This window comes from Sebastes umbrosus, chromosome 10 (assembly GCF_015220745.1).
Source record: "Sebastes umbrosus isolate fSebUmb1 chromosome 10, fSebUmb1.pri, whole genome shotgun sequence".
In the NCBI taxonomy this organism is placed as follows: domain Eukaryota; kingdom Metazoa; phylum Chordata; class Actinopteri; order Perciformes; family Sebastidae; genus Sebastes; species Sebastes umbrosus.
The window spans coordinates 22,792,365-22,814,999 of NC_051278.1; the positions used below are offsets into that span (position 1 = coordinate 22,792,365).

The following is a 22,635-nucleotide window of genomic DNA, read 5'->3' on the forward strand; positions in this document are numbered from 1 at the left end:
TATCACGTTAACGTTCACAGCCCTAAACACAATACCTAGATGTCTTTGACATAATGTCAACACTGTAACCTCTTCAGATTATATTCTATGTTTTAAATGTTTTAAATTAAAATTCTGGCCATATCTTACACATTGCACCTTTAAAGCATCATGCCAGTAAAAAAAATAAACTCAACAAAACAGAGGTTGAAGATTTTGTCTCCCTGTGCTTCATGTATCTGATGGTTTTCGTCAACAGTTTACTGTGAGCTTCCAAGGCCACCCAGCCAATTCTGACCAGTTTCCTTGACAACAGAGTGCAACATCTCAGCCATTTTCTTATCTGTATCCTTGGTGATTAAGCCTAACTCTTATTAGTGTGATTTATGTGGAACAAAAAAACATGGCTAAAAACTGGCCCCATTTGCTTGCAGCCTGAAAGACAGAGACAATATTGTGTTTCCTTTTTTTTTTCCACTGACCTTCGATGTGCCTGCTTTGGGGTTCTGCATCCTGGATCCTGTCAGTTGTTTTAAAACAGATGCCTGCTGTTGATTTTGATTTATTTACCCCCTCCTCCATACACGTGCTCTAGAAGTGTCTACAGGGCCTGTGCTGGGGGGAGAGTGGGTGCGTGTGCGTGGGTTTGCATGCGGGGAGAGAGATGATGTCAGCTTTACAGTGTGAGTAAAGACAGATGTGCTGAAGACAGTCTGTATGACACAGTCGAAGTCAAGAGAAACACTGTGCTCTGCTGCACAAAAGACTGCTCATTTTGCATTTTTGCACACTAACTCTTTGAATTGTCACTTTAATTCATAATGTGGAGGGTTTTTAGCCATTTGATGTGATTGATAGCAATGTCCATTACTATAAAGTCACGCACATTGACATTGCCTTCTAAATTCACTACCAGAGAGAGATGATCTGCAGATCTGGGATTTAAAGCAAGGCAATGTAATACATAATAATAATTTCAAACTTTGAGGCACGAGGTAAAGCAAAGATACTGTGTGAGGTGAAAGAGACAGGTGCGTGCTGGAATTCTATAAACAACAAAAAGTTTAATTGTAGTTTGGCCAATAAATTGGCTTCCTTCTTGGAAAACTCAGTCAAATCTGAACACATAGACATCCATCCATTCATCCATCCATTATCTGTAGCCTCTTATCCTATTCATGGTCGCGGGAGGGTCTGGAGCCGATCCCAGCTGACATTGGGCAAAGGCGGGGTACACCCTGGACAGGTCGCCAGACTATCACAGGGCTGACACATAGAGACCAAGCCCCCAGGGAGAGCGCCGGCCTATTTTCGTAGAAGCCAAACGGCGGTACTGCAACATCTGTGTCCATCACGTGATGCCATTGGGCCCAAAAAGACTTTCAGGTCAATCATTGGGTCTTAAAAGTTGTAAAATGCACCAATAGCCGAATCCAGAGTTATTTCCCTTCCTCCGTTCATGTGAATGAGCCCCAGACGGGGGCTGGATCGAGAGCTGGGAGGCGGAGTTAAAGAAAATGCTACCGTGCCTGCTCTATGGGCCCGATTGATGTGGAAGATCGCCGGATGATCCAGGTACTTTATCACTCGGCAGTCGAGCCATTTTGGCTTCATGCACCACTGAGCAACTCTCATAGGTCCCCGCCTACAACGCTATATCCAGTTCTCTTTGGACATCCTTGATAGAGACAGACAACCATTCACGCTCACACCTACGGCCAATTTAGAGTCAACGATGAACCTAACCTGCATGTCTTAGGAAGATGGAGAACCCGGAGAAAACCCACGCTAACACAGGGAGAACATGCAAACTCCACACAGAAGGACACAAGAGGTCAAACCCAAGACCTATTGCTGTGAGGTGGCTGCACCATCATATCATATCATATCATACACATGATACAGATAACGTATAGATTAAGTGTGACTTACACTTTCTGAGGACATCATTATCATTGATGTCCATCGCAGATAAACGTTCATAAATCTGCTTGGAAATCAGAGGAAAAAAGACACTCCAGAACTTGCCTGAGAGTCATCACGTTTTTAAGTTTTCTTCAGTATCAAAGGGATCCAGTGATAGCTGTCTGTACATGAATGGATACAATGCAAACAGGGACTGCTAATAACTAATACGGCATACTTTTAATGGTGCCAGTTTGCCAAAATGTAAATAAATATAGGCTTAAAACAGGGCTGAAGTTGTAGCCCATGATTGTATGATTCTCCTGAGCACACAGCACTGTAGATGACAGTATAGAAGAGCCTTATTAGTGAACGCCAAACAGACCACATTCATATATCATCCAGCTTCTGGCCTGTCTTGTACAGAGATGGGCATTGATCTGCAAAGCCCTCCCTGATAGCAAAATCCTAATGACTGGCTGAAGTGCAGCTATAAAAATAACTCGATAAGAGGAAATGGTGAAAAATGTAACCGAACACGCGGGAGACTTCATACGAGGTTAATGTTTTACAGCGCTGTCATTTTTGGATAAAGACCAGATGTGAATAAGCGCACACATATTACTGGTTTACTGGCAAACCGAATTTACAACGCATTTCCAAATAAAGAGACATGCAAGAAAGAGCCCACTGGCATATGTTCAGGAGCAAAGCAGGCACACACGCATCGCACACACACACTCCTGAAAGCTATCACGGTGAATGACAGCTTATACATTGGAAGTCTTTGAATGGGGGCCATGGAGTGACAGTGTGTAACTCCCATTGCTCAGCCAAGTGTAAAGAGATTTGATGGAGCATCTGTTTGGAGAGCACAGAGACAACAGGCGGAACAAGAGTGTAAATCTGGCCCATACAGTCTGCACATTGTCTCGCGGCTTCAAACCGTAACCCACAATAGACACAACAATGGAAAATCACGTTTACACAAACAGAAGACTTATAGAATTAAAATCAACACATCACGCGATATAAATATGCTTCCTTAATACATCTTATATTATTAACCAACGCCGAAATGATACGCAGCAGCTGTTACGAATGTGTGCACCGAGATGGGAGGGAAATGTGAAGCCATCTGTATCTGGAGGAGACGAGCTGTCATTCAGTTATAACATGGCCTTCACCTTGTTGTCAACTTAATATGATTGTGAAGTCGCAGCCAATGACAGAGCATCTGTTTGTGACACGGAGGAATCAATACTCTGGAGTGAAGCATCGTTTATCTTGTTACGCACTGACTTTGGAAATAAAAGCACCGGTTCATCCTGAATGCGGGGAAAAGGGTAAAGATACAAAGGCGCACGCATGAATGCGAGCTCTATCTGAAATTACGTACTGATATTTAAATTATGGGCTGGTATTTACATCTTTTCGTAATGTGCTCTCTGGGAAAATGAGCATTCAAAATGTCATATTTAATAAGAGGTGGGATTTGGTTTCTGATATGTTCATCTTGGTTGATACAGTATGATTGCACGTGTTACTCCTTTGCATAAAATGTAATCTGTAATTGTGCGGCACCTGGGGAGAAAAAATTCAAATGAATATGTATGAAGATCACGTGATGCAGTCGAGAGCAAGTACGTGGACCTTGAGTTTCAGTGGTGGAAGGAGTAGATCGTTTACAAACGTACCAATAGAACAATGTTAAAATACTCCATTAGCAGGAGTGGTGGAATGTAACTAAGTACATTTACCTAGGGCACCCTAGGGGGCAGTTTATCACATTTTCTCTTCTTGAAGGGCACCCTAGAGAGAACTTTATCGCATTTTATCTACCATAGAGGCATTCAAGATGGCACTTTTGCTGTGTTTCTCTTGGAACATGGGTGCCAAGTGCCAAATCATTTTGAGGACACAATGAGAGGGACTTTCCAGGGATGTTGACATATCTGGACCGACTGCAGATACATGTCCATTTTCAGAGTATATCCTCGATGACAATAATAAATATTCTGAGCTCATAAAGTTAGTTTCCAGTTCGTCGTCCAGGTGTGTTTGCCAGTAAGTTCCAGAAAGTGTGTGGGAAGAAGTTTAAAGTTTGTATACTAGACGCCTTGTAAACCTGTCTGAGAGATGACATGGTTGTGCTCCTTGCTCCATTAGCTTCTTTCCCCCCACTCTGCCTTGCAGTGATTTATGTAGCCTACTGTAGGAGTGGAAAGATTGCAGTGTCAAAATTTGAGTCCTCTGCATATGTCACCCGAGTGGTCCAAGTATTTGAGCCGTCGGTAAAATAAGACGCTAATGCCGGCTCTTTAAAAAAGCAGAGATCTGTACATAGGCCTACCGTCATTGGTCGTTAAAACATGTTGCACAGTGCACAATTTACTTTTCTGTATCCTGGTTCAAAAGGACCTCCGACTGATATCTGATGGAAATTTCATTATGCTAAAAATGAAAGGAGTTTGATTTGAAGTCTTTGATTTTGGCATATTTGCATATTAATCAAATTGCTGCATGTGAAGCCAAATGTGTTGGATGCCAACATATTTGTTGGATGCCAACATATTTGGGGACAAAATACTAAAACAAATAACTATAAAACTAAACAATCGTGGCAGAAAATGAGGTGTTGTTCTTGCCACCATCCTGAAGCATCACTCTGTAGCTAGTATCAAGAGCATGTCTGGCAAATAGCCGCCTAGTACTCTAAAAGTAATACTGCTTTTGTCATTTCTACAAACTGATATATAGAGCTGAAAAGGAAAGGTCAATAATTCAAAAGGCTTTCCAAGTTACATCTTGTTGCCAAACCTCTGTGATTCTCAACAGACGGCATTAAATCAGTGTATTACCTCAAGAGAAATGACTGAAGCCATCCGTGAACCTCTCTGCATTACTGTGCAGTCTGGGAAACCGTCAAGCTCTGATAGGTTTCTCTTTCGGAAATTTCAATTAAGTTAAGAAATGTTTGCCATCATTTTAGCTAGAATTTGTTATCTTTCTCTACTGCTGCGATCTCCCCAAATGGATATCACCGCTAGAATCCAGCTGTTGGATGTGGACACTGACATTTTCTCTAAGGTTCTGTCTAAATGATCAACTTTATTATCGATAATACAGACCGGATCAGACCAGACGAGGTTGAGCATTTCGGTTTTTTTTACAAATACTTAAAAGACAAAAAAATTGTGTTACATTTATCTCAAGAATGAAGAGAAAACAACTCCTCACTCTTAGATTCTTTCATAGTCTACAGTATCTCAACTTTCTCTCTCTGTTTTGGTGAAGATGCCTATTTTAATGTCATTCTGAGTTGGTAATAAAAAAGTGTATCTACAATGGGCCTTCCTTGTTTATTTCTACAAAAAGAAAAATGTGTGGCGATCACACCAAAGCATGTAATAGACCAGCCTGTCTACCAGAGGATAACACGTCAGTGTCATGTTTTGCCTCTCCGAGGCGTAAATATTACCCACACGTTCTCATCCCAACTTGTCACATACTGTCCCTTGACGTCACACCCCTTGGCATCACTTTATTTTTGGCATCAAAACCACTCTAGTTAGGTTTAGGAAAGAACTACATGATTGGGCTTAAAACAACTACATTTGTTCAATGAAAATTAAACTGAACGTTGTGAACACAAGACACAAATGAACAGTTGATTGTATGGTGAAAGTGAAACTAAACACACGGGACACAAAGAGCGGTCTCCTGGAGGAAAGCCTTGTGTTTGTTGGACCCATCCACCGCCCCTCCTGCCCGCCCGGTGTGTGTCTTTTCGCTCTTAAAGCTACATCACCACACTCCCGGGGCACTTTCTCTGAGCATTTAATATTGACGCGGATGGGTTTATATTGTAGTTAATTGAACACCCGGTGCGTTTCATACAAGCGCCTTAAAATAAGTATGTAAACTAAGTCAAATATTTACAGAAACAAGGTAACATGAGTACGTAAAACACGTCACAAACGTCACTAATGTTAAGTACAAAACAAAACACTGGTCTTGAATATTTACTGCTTTTCGTTGTAAACCTAAAGGGTAACTTAGGTATTTTTCAACCTAGACCCCATGTTTTGTGTCTACTGTAAGTGACTAATGGGGACAACAATTCATGAAATTGTTCAAGATGAGGGAGAATGTTGCGAACGGCAGCTACCAAAGGAGCTGTGAGCAGCATCAATGTAACGTTACATTCACTAAAAGTGCTTGTTTTTCAGATTGTTTATTAAAAGTGTCTGACAACATTATGGAAAGGACCCTACAGAGAAATAAAAAAAAAAAATCTTACCTTTCTCTTGATTCGGTCTGTTTGGTATTGTGTCCCAGTCCCACTCAAGGAGAAGTCTCTTTGTGAAATCTGAATATCGGGCAGCAACAGGTTCCACTCTTTAAAGCATTCTTTCTCTGTTATGGCAATAAACAAGCACTTTTAGTGGACGTAAATGACAGTGCCAGCTTGCCCCAATAGGATTGCATTGCAGCCTGCCGTCTACATTGTTCTCCCTCAACACTGGACCAAATTCAGAAACTGTTGTTGCTATAAGTCAGTTAGAAACAAAAACATGTGAAAATAGGGTCCACGTTGAAAAATAACAAAGTTACCCTTTAATGCCGTCTTTTTGTCTTATATTAGAAGTAATAGAATATGTAAGGTACCTCTGAGGTTGAAAATTCAATGATGGCAAATCACTGACTGTTACAGTTTTAAAGTACAGAAAAATGAAAGTGTAGTTTTATCACAGTACTATTTTGTTCTTCAGCCTTTTTAACAGTATTCTCAGAGAAGAACAAGTCAATGCAGACCTCAGTCTAAAACAGAAACAAAGAAATATGAGCTCTGCTTTCCTCCTTAGCTCAACTATTTATTCGTGGACTGATCTACTGATCCAGAAGTTCAATTACAACAAAAGCTGTCTCACAATAACACTGGAACAGTGCAGGTGCTGTACACCACACACCTTCAAAATTCCCCCACAACGGAGCCAATAGATTTAATAGGAATCATCAAAGACAAGCTGTGAAGTTTTCTTATTGCTGAGCTACTGTAGACAGCTGGTGAAATAAGTAGGTTTAGTGTACTGTATTATGCAAGGGAAAAAAAACTAAAAATATAATTTAAAAAAGGATGGATTGGATGGGAACATAGTGTAAAATCACAGTTCAAACAATCGGCTCCTTTTTCAAAACATCTGGGTATTTATTATTGAAAACTGGTAAACACTGAACTTTATTAACCTTTTTCAAAGTTCATCTTTGTCTGATTGAATAAAAAAAGATCCAACCATGCATCACTTGCCTTTGCCTTTGGGGCATGTGCCACATGAACAAAAAAAAAAGAAAATCAATAAACACCATCAGATTCTGGGCCAGATTAAACAGGCCTTTCAGGTTTTGGCTAGAAACTCTCTTGGCACCTCCATAGTCACCCACCCTAACTTCAATCCTTCAGGTCTTGAGAGTTGCTTTCAAGCTTGAAGCAAATCAGATATTCTTACAATCAACAGTCTCTTCCATTACATGAGGGTATTATCATGTCAATTTAGCGACTGCTAAAGCATGAGGAATTGAAAGATACAGTTACCATTATCTCAGTAAAATTAAATTTCATGACATACCCTAAATCCTGGGCAAATGTCACAAAGGTTTATAACTGAAATTCTCACCAAGCATCATAATACTACCTTTTGTCCAGAGTTCTACAAATAAGTATGGTAATTACACTGACATTTAATTATACTTAATTTGTATACTTCATAAATACACTTAATTTGCTTGACATTGAAGCAAAAAAATGCGGCACAAAGAAAATGCATTTTATGGCACAGAATACATTTTGTGCAAAAATGCAGTGCATGACCACCACATGCGTTCACGTATACGTTACTGTGAGTAGACCTATGCATTGTCCCCAGCAACACATTCTCACTCCAAACTCGTCAAGTACCGCCGCTTGTTCAGTGCCCTTTGACATCGGAGACTGACGCACGGGGTTACCCCTCTTACATTACTCTTACACGTGTCAGGGAAAGCGTGTTAATAAACGCTTGTTATATGCATAGTGTCCTTTCAAAATGAACTTTAATTTTCACAAGAAGTCAGGTTTAGGCAACATAACCACTTAGTTAGGGTTAGGAAATGGTCGTGGTTGACGTTAACTTCCCGTGTCTAGTGACTCAAGTGACTCGCAGGACTAACAATACTAATGAGTCACATGACAAACAACTAAGCAGTGGGCAACCTTCAGATCTGAGAAGTGAAGCCAATGCGGAAGTACCTTAAACTTACATTCTTTCTAATAGCCAGCAGGGGGCGACTCCTCTGATTGGAAAAAGAAGTCTGATTGTATAGAAGTCTATGAGAAAATGACCCTATACTCACTTGATTTATTACCTCAGTAAACATTATAGTATATAGTTTATGGTCTCAATCGCTAGTTTCAATCTTCTTCAATATAGCATGATGTTCATTTAGTAAATTATGGTCCCATTTAGAGTCAAATAGACCATAAAGCAGGGGATGCTTTAGGACGTGGCAACCTTGTGATTGACGGTCTGAGAGTTGTCCTTGTCCCCGCTAAGGGCTTGGTTTACCCACCAGCCCTTAGCGGACTCTCATGCAATTATTACTATACATCACTTGCTCTGACCGTCTGATAGTGCTGCGGTGGCTTTACATTGGAGTTAGTTGAAAGCCCGGTGCGTCACATACAGTCATTGAAGGGTGCCTCCGTGCCTCTGTATCCAATGCCAAGGGGCACTTAACAAATGGCGGTACTTGACGAGTTGGACCGGGTTGTCCCTAGAGGATTAATTCTAGTATTATGATGACTTTCTGACCTAGTTTCCACCACCATCAGGCTACAATGTCCACTCATACAGAAGAAATACCGGTATCTAAATCTAACTGGACGATTTCCAGGAAATATAAAGAGCTCCCCAGAGGATGAACCGTGTTGAATTTGCTGAATCCATGTCTTCCTCTGAAATGCCATTGTTTCATATTGTTGGCTGTAATGAACAAGCTCAGACTAAAGTTCAGCTTTACAGTCAATATTCAACAGAGAGAATTCCACACTGACATGCAGTTGAACGGTGTCCAACGCTCCATATGCTTGTGTTTTAATAAAACACGCCCTGAGCAGCAGTATAAGATCAATGTGTTACACCTCATACGCAAATAGAGACCGTCAGTGTTTGTCCTCTATTGTCATTACATCATTATGAATTTATGTAAAGCGCGTTAATTATGCATTAGGCCAAAGCTGGAGGGACCACCTTAAATATTTATTGATTATAAATGTCATATTTCATTATAAACTTGCTTTATTCATGGTTGGTTTACTCTTTGCTTCAGTTAACATTCCAGCATGTTTGCAGTCGTGCTCTGCTCCGGCAATGCTTTACAGCCTCTATATTAGTGAAGGTTTAAACAGTTTATAATACAGCGCTAACAATGGTAGAAAGACTGTAAACAGCTGTACTGCTCTAAAGAATTTCCTTCATAGTACAGCGGGGCGTAGATGTTCTGGGGTTTCAATGCTAAGTAGAAAACATTCACTTTAAAAAATGACAACTCACCATCATTACATAACCAAACCACAATAGTAAGTAACTGAAATAATGGGCTCTGAGACTTTACTTGGCCTCGCTTTATTAGCATCTATTCAGCTCCTCCGCAGCTGAATAGATGCAGGTTTTTTTAAAGATGAGACAAAATGCTGCATTTGATTTGCTGTGTTGCATCAAATGAAGCACAAACTGAGCAGATGGGATCATCTGTAGAATGGCTGGTGCTTGATTTCAATTACTGCAGTAGTCCTAGGATGTGAACGCACAATTAAAAGTACATCCTTAGAAAAATGAAGGACTAATTAGTTAACACTCTGTTCTTCAGCACTGTCTGCTATTAGTTTGTCATCTTAATATGCATGGATTTCTAGGTCAGCATACATTATGTTCAAAATTATGCCCCATTGTTCTTGAATTCTTTCACATTTGTATGGGAAACTTTACTGAATTGCACAATGGAATTATGATGAAAATCGCACTGGCCTTTGAACCATGGCTACAATGATCCTGGCTCTATAATGAGGATTTTTTTTTTTTTCCTCTGGCTTGGATTTTATCCTCTCTGGAGGAAGATCAATTGTAATCATCTAAACTCTCCAGAGTAATGAAAATGATGGAAGGCCTGTTTTCAGATGCTGTTTTCAGATGCTGTTTTCACAGGCGCCAATAAATGCTCCATAACGATCATATCTGGTTATTGATAAGGGCATCACATGATGGCAAACATCCACCGTCCCAAAAAAATTTACAATAATTCTGCAGACTCACTGTCAGCCGCTATTTCAACACATAAATGTGCGTCCCACAGTAACTGCCAATATTATCTGTAGATGTTTCTTCTATAAACCCAAACAATCTATTTTTAAATGAGGTGCTTGTGGCTATGGAATAAGATATAAAAAGGAAAAGAGTCTATAATCAAATCATCTTTTAAACATTTTAGTTACTCATCTTCCTTCTCCTTCCTGGAGAAAATTTGATTTACACCGTTAACACGAGTGCTCAATTTAACCGCGGGCCCTCGTAAACTGCTCAAGAAACATACATAACATTGTTTTATTGACTTGATACTTTATGACATTTCCTAATTTGATGAGAATTGCATATAAACATGATTTTGATCTGATGCATGTTTCAGAAGTCCGCTACAAAACTTGTATTATAAGTCAGCTATAAAACAAAGTTAAATGCAATGGATTTTCAAATAACCCCAAAGGAAGTCTATTTAGATTTCTGTTAGTTTTATAATAGCTCGTTTATAAGAGATCTAACCTAGGCCTCTTTTTGGCAAACAAAAAGCACATACAGTATATATATATATATATATATATATATATATAAATAACTTTTTTCAATCTTATTATTACACATAGGCCTACATCAGTGGAACTTTGGGCTACCAAAAGATGAATAAAGTACGGTTAACTTCAACAAAACACACGGGTTACAGCAAAACCAATAAAAAGTGATTGTTCCTTAGGTAAAACAAACATAGGCACACAAACACATACAGTAACATGTCTTAGGATATGCATAACCGATGGTCAATTATACATTAAAAAGAACATGCAACAAATATTTGCAGTATCCACTCTATGTAAATATACAAACATCAATTTAGCAGGACTATAGCTACAAAGGAGCATCTCAAATTGCAATTCAACTACCAAGAAAGGCACTATAAACTTAGCACTATGTTTATTTATAGACAAAATCCATCCCTTAGAGCAGTGATTTTCAAAGTGGGGTCCGGGGACCCCCAGGGCTCCTTGAGGGGACTCCAGGGGGTCCCCAGCAAAAAGGGGAATAATTTATTTTCTCTTTAATTCCATCCATAAATAACTCAGAACAGAACAGAATGTATGACTATTTTGGTCATGGATTTCATACACTTTCTGTAATAAAATCTAAAAAGCTAAATGACATCAGATGGATACCCTGGGACAAAATCGTATAAGGGTTTAGGTGTCCTTGAAGGGAAAAAGTTTGTGAACTACTGCCTTGGAGCACTAAAGCTACTGCCCTACAAAGCCAAAATGCAAAATATTTGGTCAAAGTTAAGACCAGAATCTGACTTTTTGACATCTTACCCTGAATTATTTTGCCAGAAATGTGTTATTTTTTGGGCAGCATGTATTTTTTTTTTTTAAGAACTAGAAACAAGGTTAAATAAAATGGATTTTCAAATAACCCTAAAAAAGTCATGTACAGTTTTTTAACAACTAGAGAACAAAGAGAAGTTAAAGCCAAACTGCAGCAACTGCAGGCTAGTGAGATAGACTTAGCTAAAGCTAATTTACCTACTTTTTCCTGATTGAAAAATCTATTTTGATGTTCCAATATCTTAGTGATTGAGTTTGTTATACCACTTAAATAAGGCAGTTACGCTAAATCTAATCATAATGGAGAGAAAATAAGAAGTAATATCAAATAAACTAAACTATTAAATGTATTTAAATTACTTAATTTAATGTATAATATGTAACCGTTGTCGGTTGCAGTTTGTGAGAGGGAGAGAGAGAGCAATGATGGTTGAGTGAGCTATAGAGTGACTGAAGAGAGAGAGCGGCGTTAGTGAAAAACAAAGCAGCGAATCAGAGAATCAGTTGCCGGATTTTGAATGAATGCAGGTTTCCTGTCTGCTGGCTGTGGCTCAGCGCTGCTCTCGACAGACACTGATCATAGCTGCACTCACAGTTCAAAGAGGAACAGGGGGATCACTGGAACACATGCACATAACACAACCAGTTCCCATCCGTGAAATACGGCCGTTTTGTATCTGATAGAACTAAAGGGGGACTTGTGAGTCGGTATCAGAAGCCGAGGGGCGTGACAAAAGAAACTTTGACCACCTGAATGCTGTTTTTGGCTGGGGGTTACACCCCCACGTGGGACCCAAAGGCTGTTGGCTGAAGCCCAGCAGCAACCCGAGTAAAGCAAAATAAGAAGAAAAGAGAAAATACAGGCAGAGGGCTGCAGGGTCTCTGCAGAAACAGACACCGCCACACATTTCTAGTGGGGCATAAGTGATGATTGAGAGGGATCATTTTTGTATTAGTCCATACATTTAAACTAGCACGATGAAAAAGCTGATGAAAAAACAAGAATACATTTTGTATGTAGATGTTTGCGTTCTCCCTTGATTCTCCAGAGTGCATAATAGGCTAAATGTTTGTTTTTTTAGGTTTTATGTAATATCCATGACAGTGATTAATAATCAGCCTAAAAAAGGATAACATCAAGGCTTTACACTGTTTTATAACAGCCTTCAAACTTCAAAACTTTTTTTTTTCTCAACTTCTGTAAGTTACTGCTCTCAATCTTTGTATAGTGGTATAGTGGCACAAATACAGTGCAATAACATACTTTAGAATATACTGTATTTACACATATTCTAAAACTGCCATGTTCAAAGTCACCTTCAGGAACATTTTGTTTTTTCAGAATGAAATCTGTCATTTTTTTACTCACCCAATAGCCTACCAGTCAGAACTCCAGTGAAGTTTTGTCAGCCACTGTCATCTCCCAAACTGCTTATATTAATGGAACCATCTATTCAGACAGAGAAAGAAAAGAAAACAAACATAAAATGTCTGTCAAATTTCCCTGAATACCTCATTATTTTCCTCACTAACGGTGCTCTGGTGACGTGGTCTGGTGTGACTTTTACAACAAAGCATATTCACTGAGGAAAATAGAGGGGATAATGACTGGACCCGCAGTGCAATTGTTTGGCTACGAACACCTGATTATCATGGTGCATGAGCTAGTTTGAGAAATGTGATGGATATTTTATGCTGTTTTGTGGCCGTAAAAGGACGGCTCCTTTAACTTCAGCAGTCTGGGAGATGGCTGTTATGGAGCTGTGGGGGCTAAATCAGAGTACATCTAACAGAGTTTTGAATCTTTTTTCTATGTTCTTCTGTCCAGCACCTAATATTTATCGTTTGGATGCACATACATTTGTAAATATGTTTTTCACAAGAGTTTTGATTAACATGTGGGTGAGTGAATACTGATGAATTTCTTTTATAGTAAAGCAAATTATGATCCACAGAAGAAATATTTTACCTGGCCAGAATAATTTGAGACTCAATAATAGAATGTGCTTTAATGTCTCAAGTCAAGCCAAGTCTTAAGTAAGTTAGAGCTCCTAGCAGTCAAGTCCAGGTCACATCTCCAGTCTTCATTTTTGTGTCTTAAACAGATTTGAATTGTCTTACTCACTCTGTATTTATTTCCAAAAATAATATACCAAAGGATTTCATCTTGTCCGACATATAAAGTGTGCCTTGAAGAAATGTTCCTTAACTTCTGCAGAGATTTAAAGGCGTTCCACACCAAGCACGGATATTCGCCCCAAAAAATTGCCTGGAAATTTATAAAAAAAAACTGATTTTGTGCGTTCTTATGAATGCTTGCACACCCTTGCGGAACATTTGTGCGGTGGAAAAAATATTCAGACAGGCCTTGATTTCAGCGGATTTCAGCCGGCAGAAATACACGTTTGACCAATGAAATCCTTTGTTCCAACTGATCGCTATCATTCTGCATAATAATTAGCCGTGTGCTTCTGTTTGTTGCATGTAGAGTGTATTTTCGGTGCCTTGGAACAATGGACGTTTGTTTTTGGGGTAACAGACTGTCGGACAAATGGGCTTTTGTCTGTCCAATAGAACATTTTTCAGACTATTGGGGTTTCGGAAAAACAATGGACCGTCCCTTTCCCAACACCCAATTATGTACAGTATGAAAAACATTGGGACGACTACCTCAACAACCAAATAAGGGACAATATATGGCTTGAGCTCGCCCAGCAGCTGGCATACGATGAAGATGGTAATGTAGTTGATATGCTACTTGTTAATGTTATATATTGGTCACGGAACAGGGCTATCCCCAACAATTAGCATTAGCATCACATTTAGGGTCTGATTAGTTTATGTATTGAGAGGATAATGTTAGAAGGAAACCTCCTTGACGAAAAAGTGTGCGTAGTTGTAAATGTGGAAAAATTTGAATGCAGATTTTCCGCATTCCTGCACCGCATTTTCATATTGCACTGGTGAGGAACGTTTTTTACCCAGTAAATCACAGTGTCAGTGAAAACAGTGTTACCAATCAAATATATTCACTCAAAATATTTTGACACCACTACCTACATCCACCCTATGGTCCTACCACTGTAGTTACCCTACATGGAAAACATTTGTCCTGACCCAGGAGTCAGTGTGTCAAGTTGTGCTGTTTGGTGGGTTTATCCATCTTGGTCACATGTCAACATCAATTATCCTTAGAGGATGGCATGGCAACACTGCTGTGGACCACAGGCGATGCGGTAAAGAGAGTTATTGAATGATTAAAGACTGAATGTTGCGTTATTTCATCTTACAGGATACAGTGAGATGTTCGCTTCTCAGTGAGTCAATTCACAATCCCTCAGGTCTTTAAACCCATCATAATCTCAGTGATGATCCTTCAGTTCCACACTCTCTGGATCACTGCCCACTGCTGAGTGCCAGGATAAATAAAATCCAAACCAAGCTCATAATGCTGTTATGTTCCTCTTGTTAGATCTACAACCATTGGCTCAAAAACAGCTGAAGCCGCTGGACAACTGTCTATCAAAGTTGGAAAGTAAAGAAATGCGGGACAATGTGTATTTAACTTTTATATACCTATTTGCTTTATACAGCTGAATGTGTGTTTGTTTATATGCGCAATTTGGCACTGCATGAAGACGCACTGAGAGCCTCCAACAACTGAAGTCAAAAGTCTTTCTGCAGGCATATATTGCCAATAAATACACTGGATTCTGGTAATTCTAGATGAATGTTGTGTGCAAGTCCCCTCTAGCTACACTTTGCCTGATGACAATCTCATGATCAATAAACTTTCCCCCGGTATCTTGTCAATGTCACTTTTAAATGCTGTGTGACAGCTTGATTTCACCTCCGATACATGCCTGCCGGGTGAGGTTCCTTTTCTGATGATGCCCCCCTGTTGAGGATCATATGATGCTCTTGTGTTGCTTTGTAATGTGTTGCATGTGGCTGCAGGGCAAGGGTCCAAACTCTTGAGTTGAATGGTGTTTTTGTTCAACATCATCATCCCCGAAGAGAGCGAGCGTGGACACGGCTGCCTCAAACAAGGTTGTCAAGATGTCCGCGGAGGCCCCACGCCAGCACACCCCACCAGGCAGCTGCTGCCTGCCAGGCGCCCATCTACAAATAATCTACTGTGGGAGGAGATGTCAGTCTGTTCTGTCAGGGCCTACTGTGTATTGCCAATCCCGAGTGAAAGGTTCAAAGCTATTACACAAAGAACTGGGTAATAATAATAATTTTGAAGGTGCTGAGAATATAGTAGATTTTGATACTGAAGCCCTATTCTGTGACATTCATGTGTTTATGTATTACTGATGAACTGGCCTATACCAGGCACAGGCCCAGGGTTCCCCTGATGTCTTGGGCCCCTGGGCCTTAGCCCAATCAATATTTCTTATTGGAAAGTCAATCAAATGACTTCAAAGATGCAAAACAACGGCAAAAGGATGTAAAAAGACACAAAACGACTACAAAGAGGCAAAATGATCACAAAAAACACACAAAACAACCACAGAGAGACACAAACCGACACAGAACGACTACAAAGATATGCAAAAAGTCGTAAAACAATTACAAAGAGTTGCAAAACAACCACAAAGAGATGCAAACTGACTGCAAAACGACACAAAACGACCAAAAAGACGCAAAACAACCACAAAAACGCAAAACGGCACAAAACGACTACAGAGAGATGCAAAACAACCACAGAGAGATGCAAACTGACTGTAAAATGACACAAAACGACCAGAAAGAGACGCAAAAAAGACACAAAACGACTACAAAGAGATGCAAACTGACTGCAAAACAACCACAAATAGACACAAAATGACACAAAACGACTCTCTTTGTAAAAGATGACGTACTGGTTAGTATCTACATACTCGTCAGAAAAGTGTGATAGTATTCCTCTGGGTGTGACGCAAGATGAGGGTGCATTCAAGGCAAACTTAGGTAAACATATTTTTCTTTTTGTATTATGTAATTGATATTTTTGCAATTGCTCAATGTTTGGCAACATTCGTCAGTGCATGATTAGTGTCATGCTGTTTTGATATTACTGTAGGTCACAAGGCATCATATTTTATCATTTCACGGTGAACAACACTTCTCCTTGTATTACAGAACAGCCAATCCGATTTTAACAGCCTGGTGATCAGGTGGCATGTCAAACTCCATTAAGCGTGACTGTGATAGCTACAGGGTCCATGCCATAAATTCCTAAGTGTTCTGTTCACACTTTTTGCTTTGATATTTTCAGTTCATCTCAATTCCCTGTGACGAATAAAATCAGTTTGGACCACTTTCCATAGAAAACCACGATATAAAATGCTGCATGAAACCCCCCACAGTCGCATGGCTTTACCCCCGTTGCAAATTGCTTACAGACAGTCGAGTAAACCGCAATCAGTTTGTATAAACAACATGAGAATATGGCTCATGCTACCGAGCCAATACAGTGTCTCACAGGCCTGGCTGCCGACACAAGTTATGTAAACGCTAAGGCGACAAGGCAGATCCTGAGAGGTGCCCGTTGGGTACCAGGGCCATCACGCCACCTCGGGACCTCTGGAACAAGTGGCTCCTTTACTTTGAAGGAAAAGGGGAAGAACATAAAACTCTCTGTCCTAGAGGTACATTTATTTGATGGAAGATTACAACTCCATCAGATCTCATTGCACCAACCTCTAGTGATCTAGGAATTGGAGATGGTCAAATGTTGCATATGATATAAAGCATAGTTTCTCAAAGTGCAGCCCGTGGACCAATGGCGGTCCTCGGAAACATTTTGTGCGGCCCCTGAACAGGAAATAAAATGCATGCATTACTGTCTATTTTAATCATCCATATTTTCACTTAATAGCCTACATTTAATCATAGACTGTATATAAGAAGTGGCTGTAGACACTGCGTCAATCATTGGTTTGTGGACTGCTGTTTGAAGACTCGAGTTCAGCATTTTGGCCGTTGCCATCTTCGTTATTATTTAACCAGAAGTGACATGAGAGGGTGGCGCTAAATACAACAAAACGCTGAATAAGACATTTTTAGGCGACCAAAGTGTTACAATTAACTTTCATGAACTGAAAACACACTGTGAAAGGGTTAATTATTAATTATTATTAACCTTTATTTAACCAGGTTAGTCCCAAAAATTGTTAAAATTGTAAGATGAAAACACGGGCAACTCTCAGACCGGACATAACTCGTGGTAGCGACCTGTCAATCACAAGGTAGCCACGCCCTAAAGCATACCCTGCTTTATGGTCTATTTGACTCTAAATGGGACCATAATTTACTAAATGAACATCATGCTGTATTGAAGAAGACTTGAAACTAGAGATTGAGACCTTAAACTCATGTTTACAATGTTTACTGAGGTAATAAATCAAGTGAGAAGTAGGGTCATTTTCTCATAGACTTCTATACAATAGAACTTCTTTTTTGCAACCAGAGGAGTCGCCCCCTGCTGGCTGTTAGAAAGAATGCAAGTTTAAGGCTTGGCTTCACTTTTCAGAGCCGGAGGTAGCCCACCGCATTTAATACACTACGTGGCTACTGCGTCAAACTCTAACCCCCTAACAAACGCCTGTCAGGTTAGGAATGATAACTTGTAGAAAACTACTGGTTGCATGGCAACATTTTGTCATCAATGCTAGTGCTGTTAGCTAAAGTTAGTGATTTTGGTGGAAATTTCTGCTTTTTAATGTGGAAGTTGGAAAAGCCACCACAGACAAAAACGTTGTATGGTTGATGAGAAAAGGAGGTTTCAGGAAAAAATGGATCAACACTTAAAGGGATATGCCTTATCTGTGGATTCTGTGCTTTCTGCATCTTCATTTTTAATACATAAATGATTCATTTTGGAATTATTTATTTTTGTGTGCATTTTTTAATCACATTCTGGTTTCCTAATTTGTCATCAGAACTTCGAGAACCCCTGATGTAAAGAGATATGAATATGCATTTGACAGATGTGCTAATGAACCCCAAACACCAATTATCAACCTTTATGAAATTAAAACTGAAGTTAATTTACTACACGGTCTTGCTGTTCAGGCTCACAGCTCCAGTACCACGTTTAGCCAGAAGCCAGTGGTTTCTCTGTCTGGTCATCGCCACCGCCAAGACAAGTCATAATGCATCAGCATTTATCTTCGTACAAGCTGCCAAGCAAATCTTGAAACACTACTGTGTTGAGCAAAGATACTGGCTTAAGATGAACATAAACCAACAAAGCCTTAAACTGTCAGTGGTTGGAATAAACAGCAGCAGTGTCACATCACTGTATTATCAGTCCGTTTCCAGATGGGTCCTTGAAAACTGTTTCAGTGGGTTTTCTGTCATAATAAATATACATTTCTGAATATTTTCTTTGCCTGAAGTTTTATTTTCCCCCATCTACTGACTCAAGGGATTCTAGGAATATCTGAGTTTCTTCAGCTGCACTCGATTCGACTGTTATCAGGCCATTGAATAAGTCGCTATAAGCACCATAGATGTGGGTTGTTAGCGGCCCACTACGTTGTAAAAGTGAAAGTGAAACTTAAAAGCAAAACGTTCCAACACATTGTAAAGCTGAATGAAATGTCACATTTTGAACACAAACAAAAAGGCTTCTTTAGGTTTAGGCAATAAAACTACAACTTTTTTTAGGTTTAGGATACAAAACAACTTCTTTTGGGTTTAGGGTTAAAATAACTACCACCTACACATTGTTGGTTTCACATGGGATGTGACCTCCGGTCTCCTGGGTGAAAACCCTGTGTTTTATGTCCCTGTCATCGTCCCCTTAAAAGGTCCCATATTATAAAAAAGTGAGATTTTCATGTTTTTATATTATAAAGCAGGCTTAAGTCCTATATAAATACTGAGAAAGTATCGAAACACTCAATCCACAGGGAAATACACACAGCCCGTATTCAGAAACTCTGCATTTGAAACAAGCTGTCAGGATTTCTGCTCATTCGCAATGTCACGAATATACAATATTTAGACCCTTTACACAATTTTAAACGTAAACATTCTAAATGTGTCCCAGTTTATTCCTGGTTGCAGTGTATGTGAATGTCATCAGCTGACAGGAAGTACACATGGACCCAAGCTGTTGCCTAGCAACGCAATTCTGTTGCCATTCCGTCAAAATGCGCTAAAACGGAGCGTTTCAGACAGAGGCTGAATACAGGCATATTCAGGCTAACAGTATGAGGAAAATAAAGTTCTTTTTTTAACATTACAGCATGTAAACATGTTCTAGTAGAAACAAAAAATACAAGTACGAACCGGAAAATGAGCACGATATGGGACCTTTAAGGAGTTTCCCACTATCTATACAACAGCGCCTGAATTCCTCTTCTGCTCCTCTCATAATTTACTACGGTTGCTAGAGGTCGCTGTCATGTTCTTTTATACCTTCTTTCAGCGATCTACCATGTGAATAGATGATAAAAACCTAGTAGTGGGTGTAGTATGCCCCTACTGACCCACATCTATGGGGCTTATAGCGACTGATAACACCTATTTAATAGCCTGACAACAGTCTAATCATGTGTTCTATGACTTTAAAAACAGACACTGTATTTTGAAAGTGAAAGAGGACATCGGAGTAGGTGGGGGCAGCAAACAGGTTAGTCCTCCAAACAGTGTAGTAGGCCCCTACTGACCCACATCTATGGGGCTTATAGCGACTGATAATGCCTATTTAATAGTCGGACGACAGTCTAATCATCTCTTCTATGAATTTAAAAGCAGACACTGTATTTTGAAAGTGAAAGAGGACATCGGAGTAGGTGGGGGCGGCAAACAGGTTAGTCCTCTCAACAGGTGTGGGGGGTGGGGGGGGGTGATGAGGGAAAAACCCTGCAATAAAAACCTGTTTTATAAAGACTGTGCATCTTCATGGAAATACTACAGGAGGACATTCATGAGTGGTAATAAAACTGACTACTAATCAATAACTCATATAGAAGGTCGAAATAAATAAATAAATAAATAAATGATCCAGTGAGTCCCTAAAGAGGTATAAATGTATCCTCTCTAAGAGTCAATAGGAGTATAATGTTGATGGTGATGTATTGCTCACTCTGATGTGTCCTCTTTGGTCGCTACAGCGTTAATAGTCCCGGGAAGCTCCACCTCCACCACCTTTTATGTTAATTTCAGCGTGATCTCTGCACGGACTGGAGGCAGCCGCTGAGTGCTGCTGGATCTGCTGCTGCTGCTTCATGTCGATGAGGCTTTGGACAGACACAACCTGTCGCTGAATCACTGTCGGGACTTTGTGTGTGAGAGAAGCGGCGTCGTGTCCGTATATATAATGTCGCTGCTGAGGACGCGCAGCAGCAGCTGGATGTGAATCCTGCCTGTGGTAGTTTAGAGAGAGAGAGGAGGTGAACGCACCTTGCATCCAGCCATGGGAGGTCAGATCACCAGGAATACCTTCTACGGTAAGGACAGCTGGCATCACATCAACTAATCCGGTGATTATTAGCCTGTAATAAACAGACGATGTAGTTGGAGCGTGCTTGTGCAGCTTTAAGCCCGTGTGCATGAACATTGTAGGCGTCCTGGTTGCCTAGAATAAACGAGAAGTGAAAGTAGCCAAGTTTTACCACCTTCTGTTAAGTCACGACTGGCTTTGAATAAGAGGAAAATCATAATTTTTGATAACCCCCTTACAATCATCATATTGTAAAATCATCCCAGAGATATAAGTTTATCATTTCTGTTTCTCCTTGAAAGCCTGTATGATTATAAAAAAAGAAAGCACACAGGATAAACTGAACCACATAACTTTTCCCCACACATGGCTTGTTATTTGTTCCAAAGTGACAAAGGCTTTCCTGAATGTCAGCATGTTGGCAAACAGTGTCACAACTTTATGTTCTATCTTTCTACTCATGTGGCTATCAACATGTCTCAAACAGGTGCATTGTGGACGTTTTTATTTATCAATTTTCACATTTCAGGTAACAATAAAATGTCTTGCACACCTAGCTAAATAAGATACAATTTAGTTTTTGATTTCCTGAGTTATTCATTAGTTATTTGCAAAAATAAATATACAATATGTATACCTGAAATATTTACTGTAATGTAATTTTAATGTGCCGAAAATAAGTTTAAAACCAAAGCATATATGTAAAAGTGTGTTTGACTCATTATTGCTGTTTTTATTCAGACTATATTCTGACAACTTCAAAGTTTCCACAACAACAAAAAAAATCGTTTATCAAAGGAATAGTTAGTGATTATATTAATAGTAGAGTTGCAACAGTTAGTCAATAAATTGAGGTAGTCCATTGCTGGAAAATTACTCAGCAACTATTTTGATAATCATTAGTAACTTTTGTTCTCTGGTTCCAGCTTCTCGAATGTGAGGATGTGTGTGTGGTTTATATATTACTGTAAATTGAGTATCTTTGGCCTGTTGGTTGAACAAAACAGGCAATATAAAGATGTCACCTTGGGCTTCAGTACATTTTGACAGCTATCTAAATCTATATCAGCTATTTCATCTAAAAATGAAAATAATACTTAGTTTCAGTTTGTATTTGATGAAGTTGGAAGTGGCCTTCATTCCCCAGATGGACATGTGCCAATCCAAACAGTCCTCTTTGTCCACTTTCACTGTTAAGGGCCAGTGGTGTGAATAACAATAAAGGTGCAGGCAGGGACGCTACTAGACATCCTTGGCCCTCTGACAAGAGCTCAGTCAGTCGGGGCCCTGAATATGTCATCCCTGTCATGTTGCAGGGCCCCTGTCCAGCCCACAGGCTCATGAATCATTCAGCTCTCCCCATTTGGCAATCCGGCATGATTGTATTACTGAAGTTTAGGTATCACAGTGTGACATTAGCGCAGAGGTTAAACTATTATTCCAGAAAGACGATGAGTTTTATGTGTTGAGTGTTATTTAAAAGTTATGAAATTATCATCCCGGCGTTGAGATTACGAGTATAATCGGGATCGCCAGCTCAAAAACTGTGCTTTGTTTTTTGGCTGTTGTTTAGAAAAACAGCTCCAAAACAAGCAGCACTGATGAGTCATTACATACTGTAAAG

The 22,635-nt window shown here is 39.7% G+C and overlaps 2 protein-coding genes across 3 annotated transcripts in view; one reads left to right on the top strand and one right to left on the bottom strand.

Annotated features, from left to right (window-relative positions):
- The window catches only part of sorcs3b (sortilin related VPS10 domain containing receptor 3b), a 165,955-nt gene that overhangs the window by 99,819 nt on the left and 43,501 nt on the right, over positions 1-22,635 (bottom strand). Inside the window, exon 4 of the mRNA XM_037781545.1 lies at positions 12,939-13,019. The gene's annotated coding sequence lies outside the window, so the exon portion shown is untranslated. The remainder of the gene's footprint in view (positions 1-12,938; positions 13,020-22,635) is intronic.
- The window catches only part of LOC119495257 (E3 ubiquitin-protein ligase NEURL1-like), a 39,447-nt gene continuing 37,447 nt past the window's right edge, over positions 20,636-22,635 (top strand). The window contains exon 1 of one of the 2 annotated variants that reach the window (XM_037781547.1): positions 20,636-21,018. In XM_037781547.1, the coding sequence (XP_037637475.1) occupies positions 20,985-21,018 (34 nt within the window). In that variant the 5' untranslated portion in view covers positions 20,636-20,984. Of the gene's footprint in view, positions 21,052-22,635 lie in introns of both variants that reach the window. The other variant, XM_037781548.1, reaches the window with a different exon arrangement.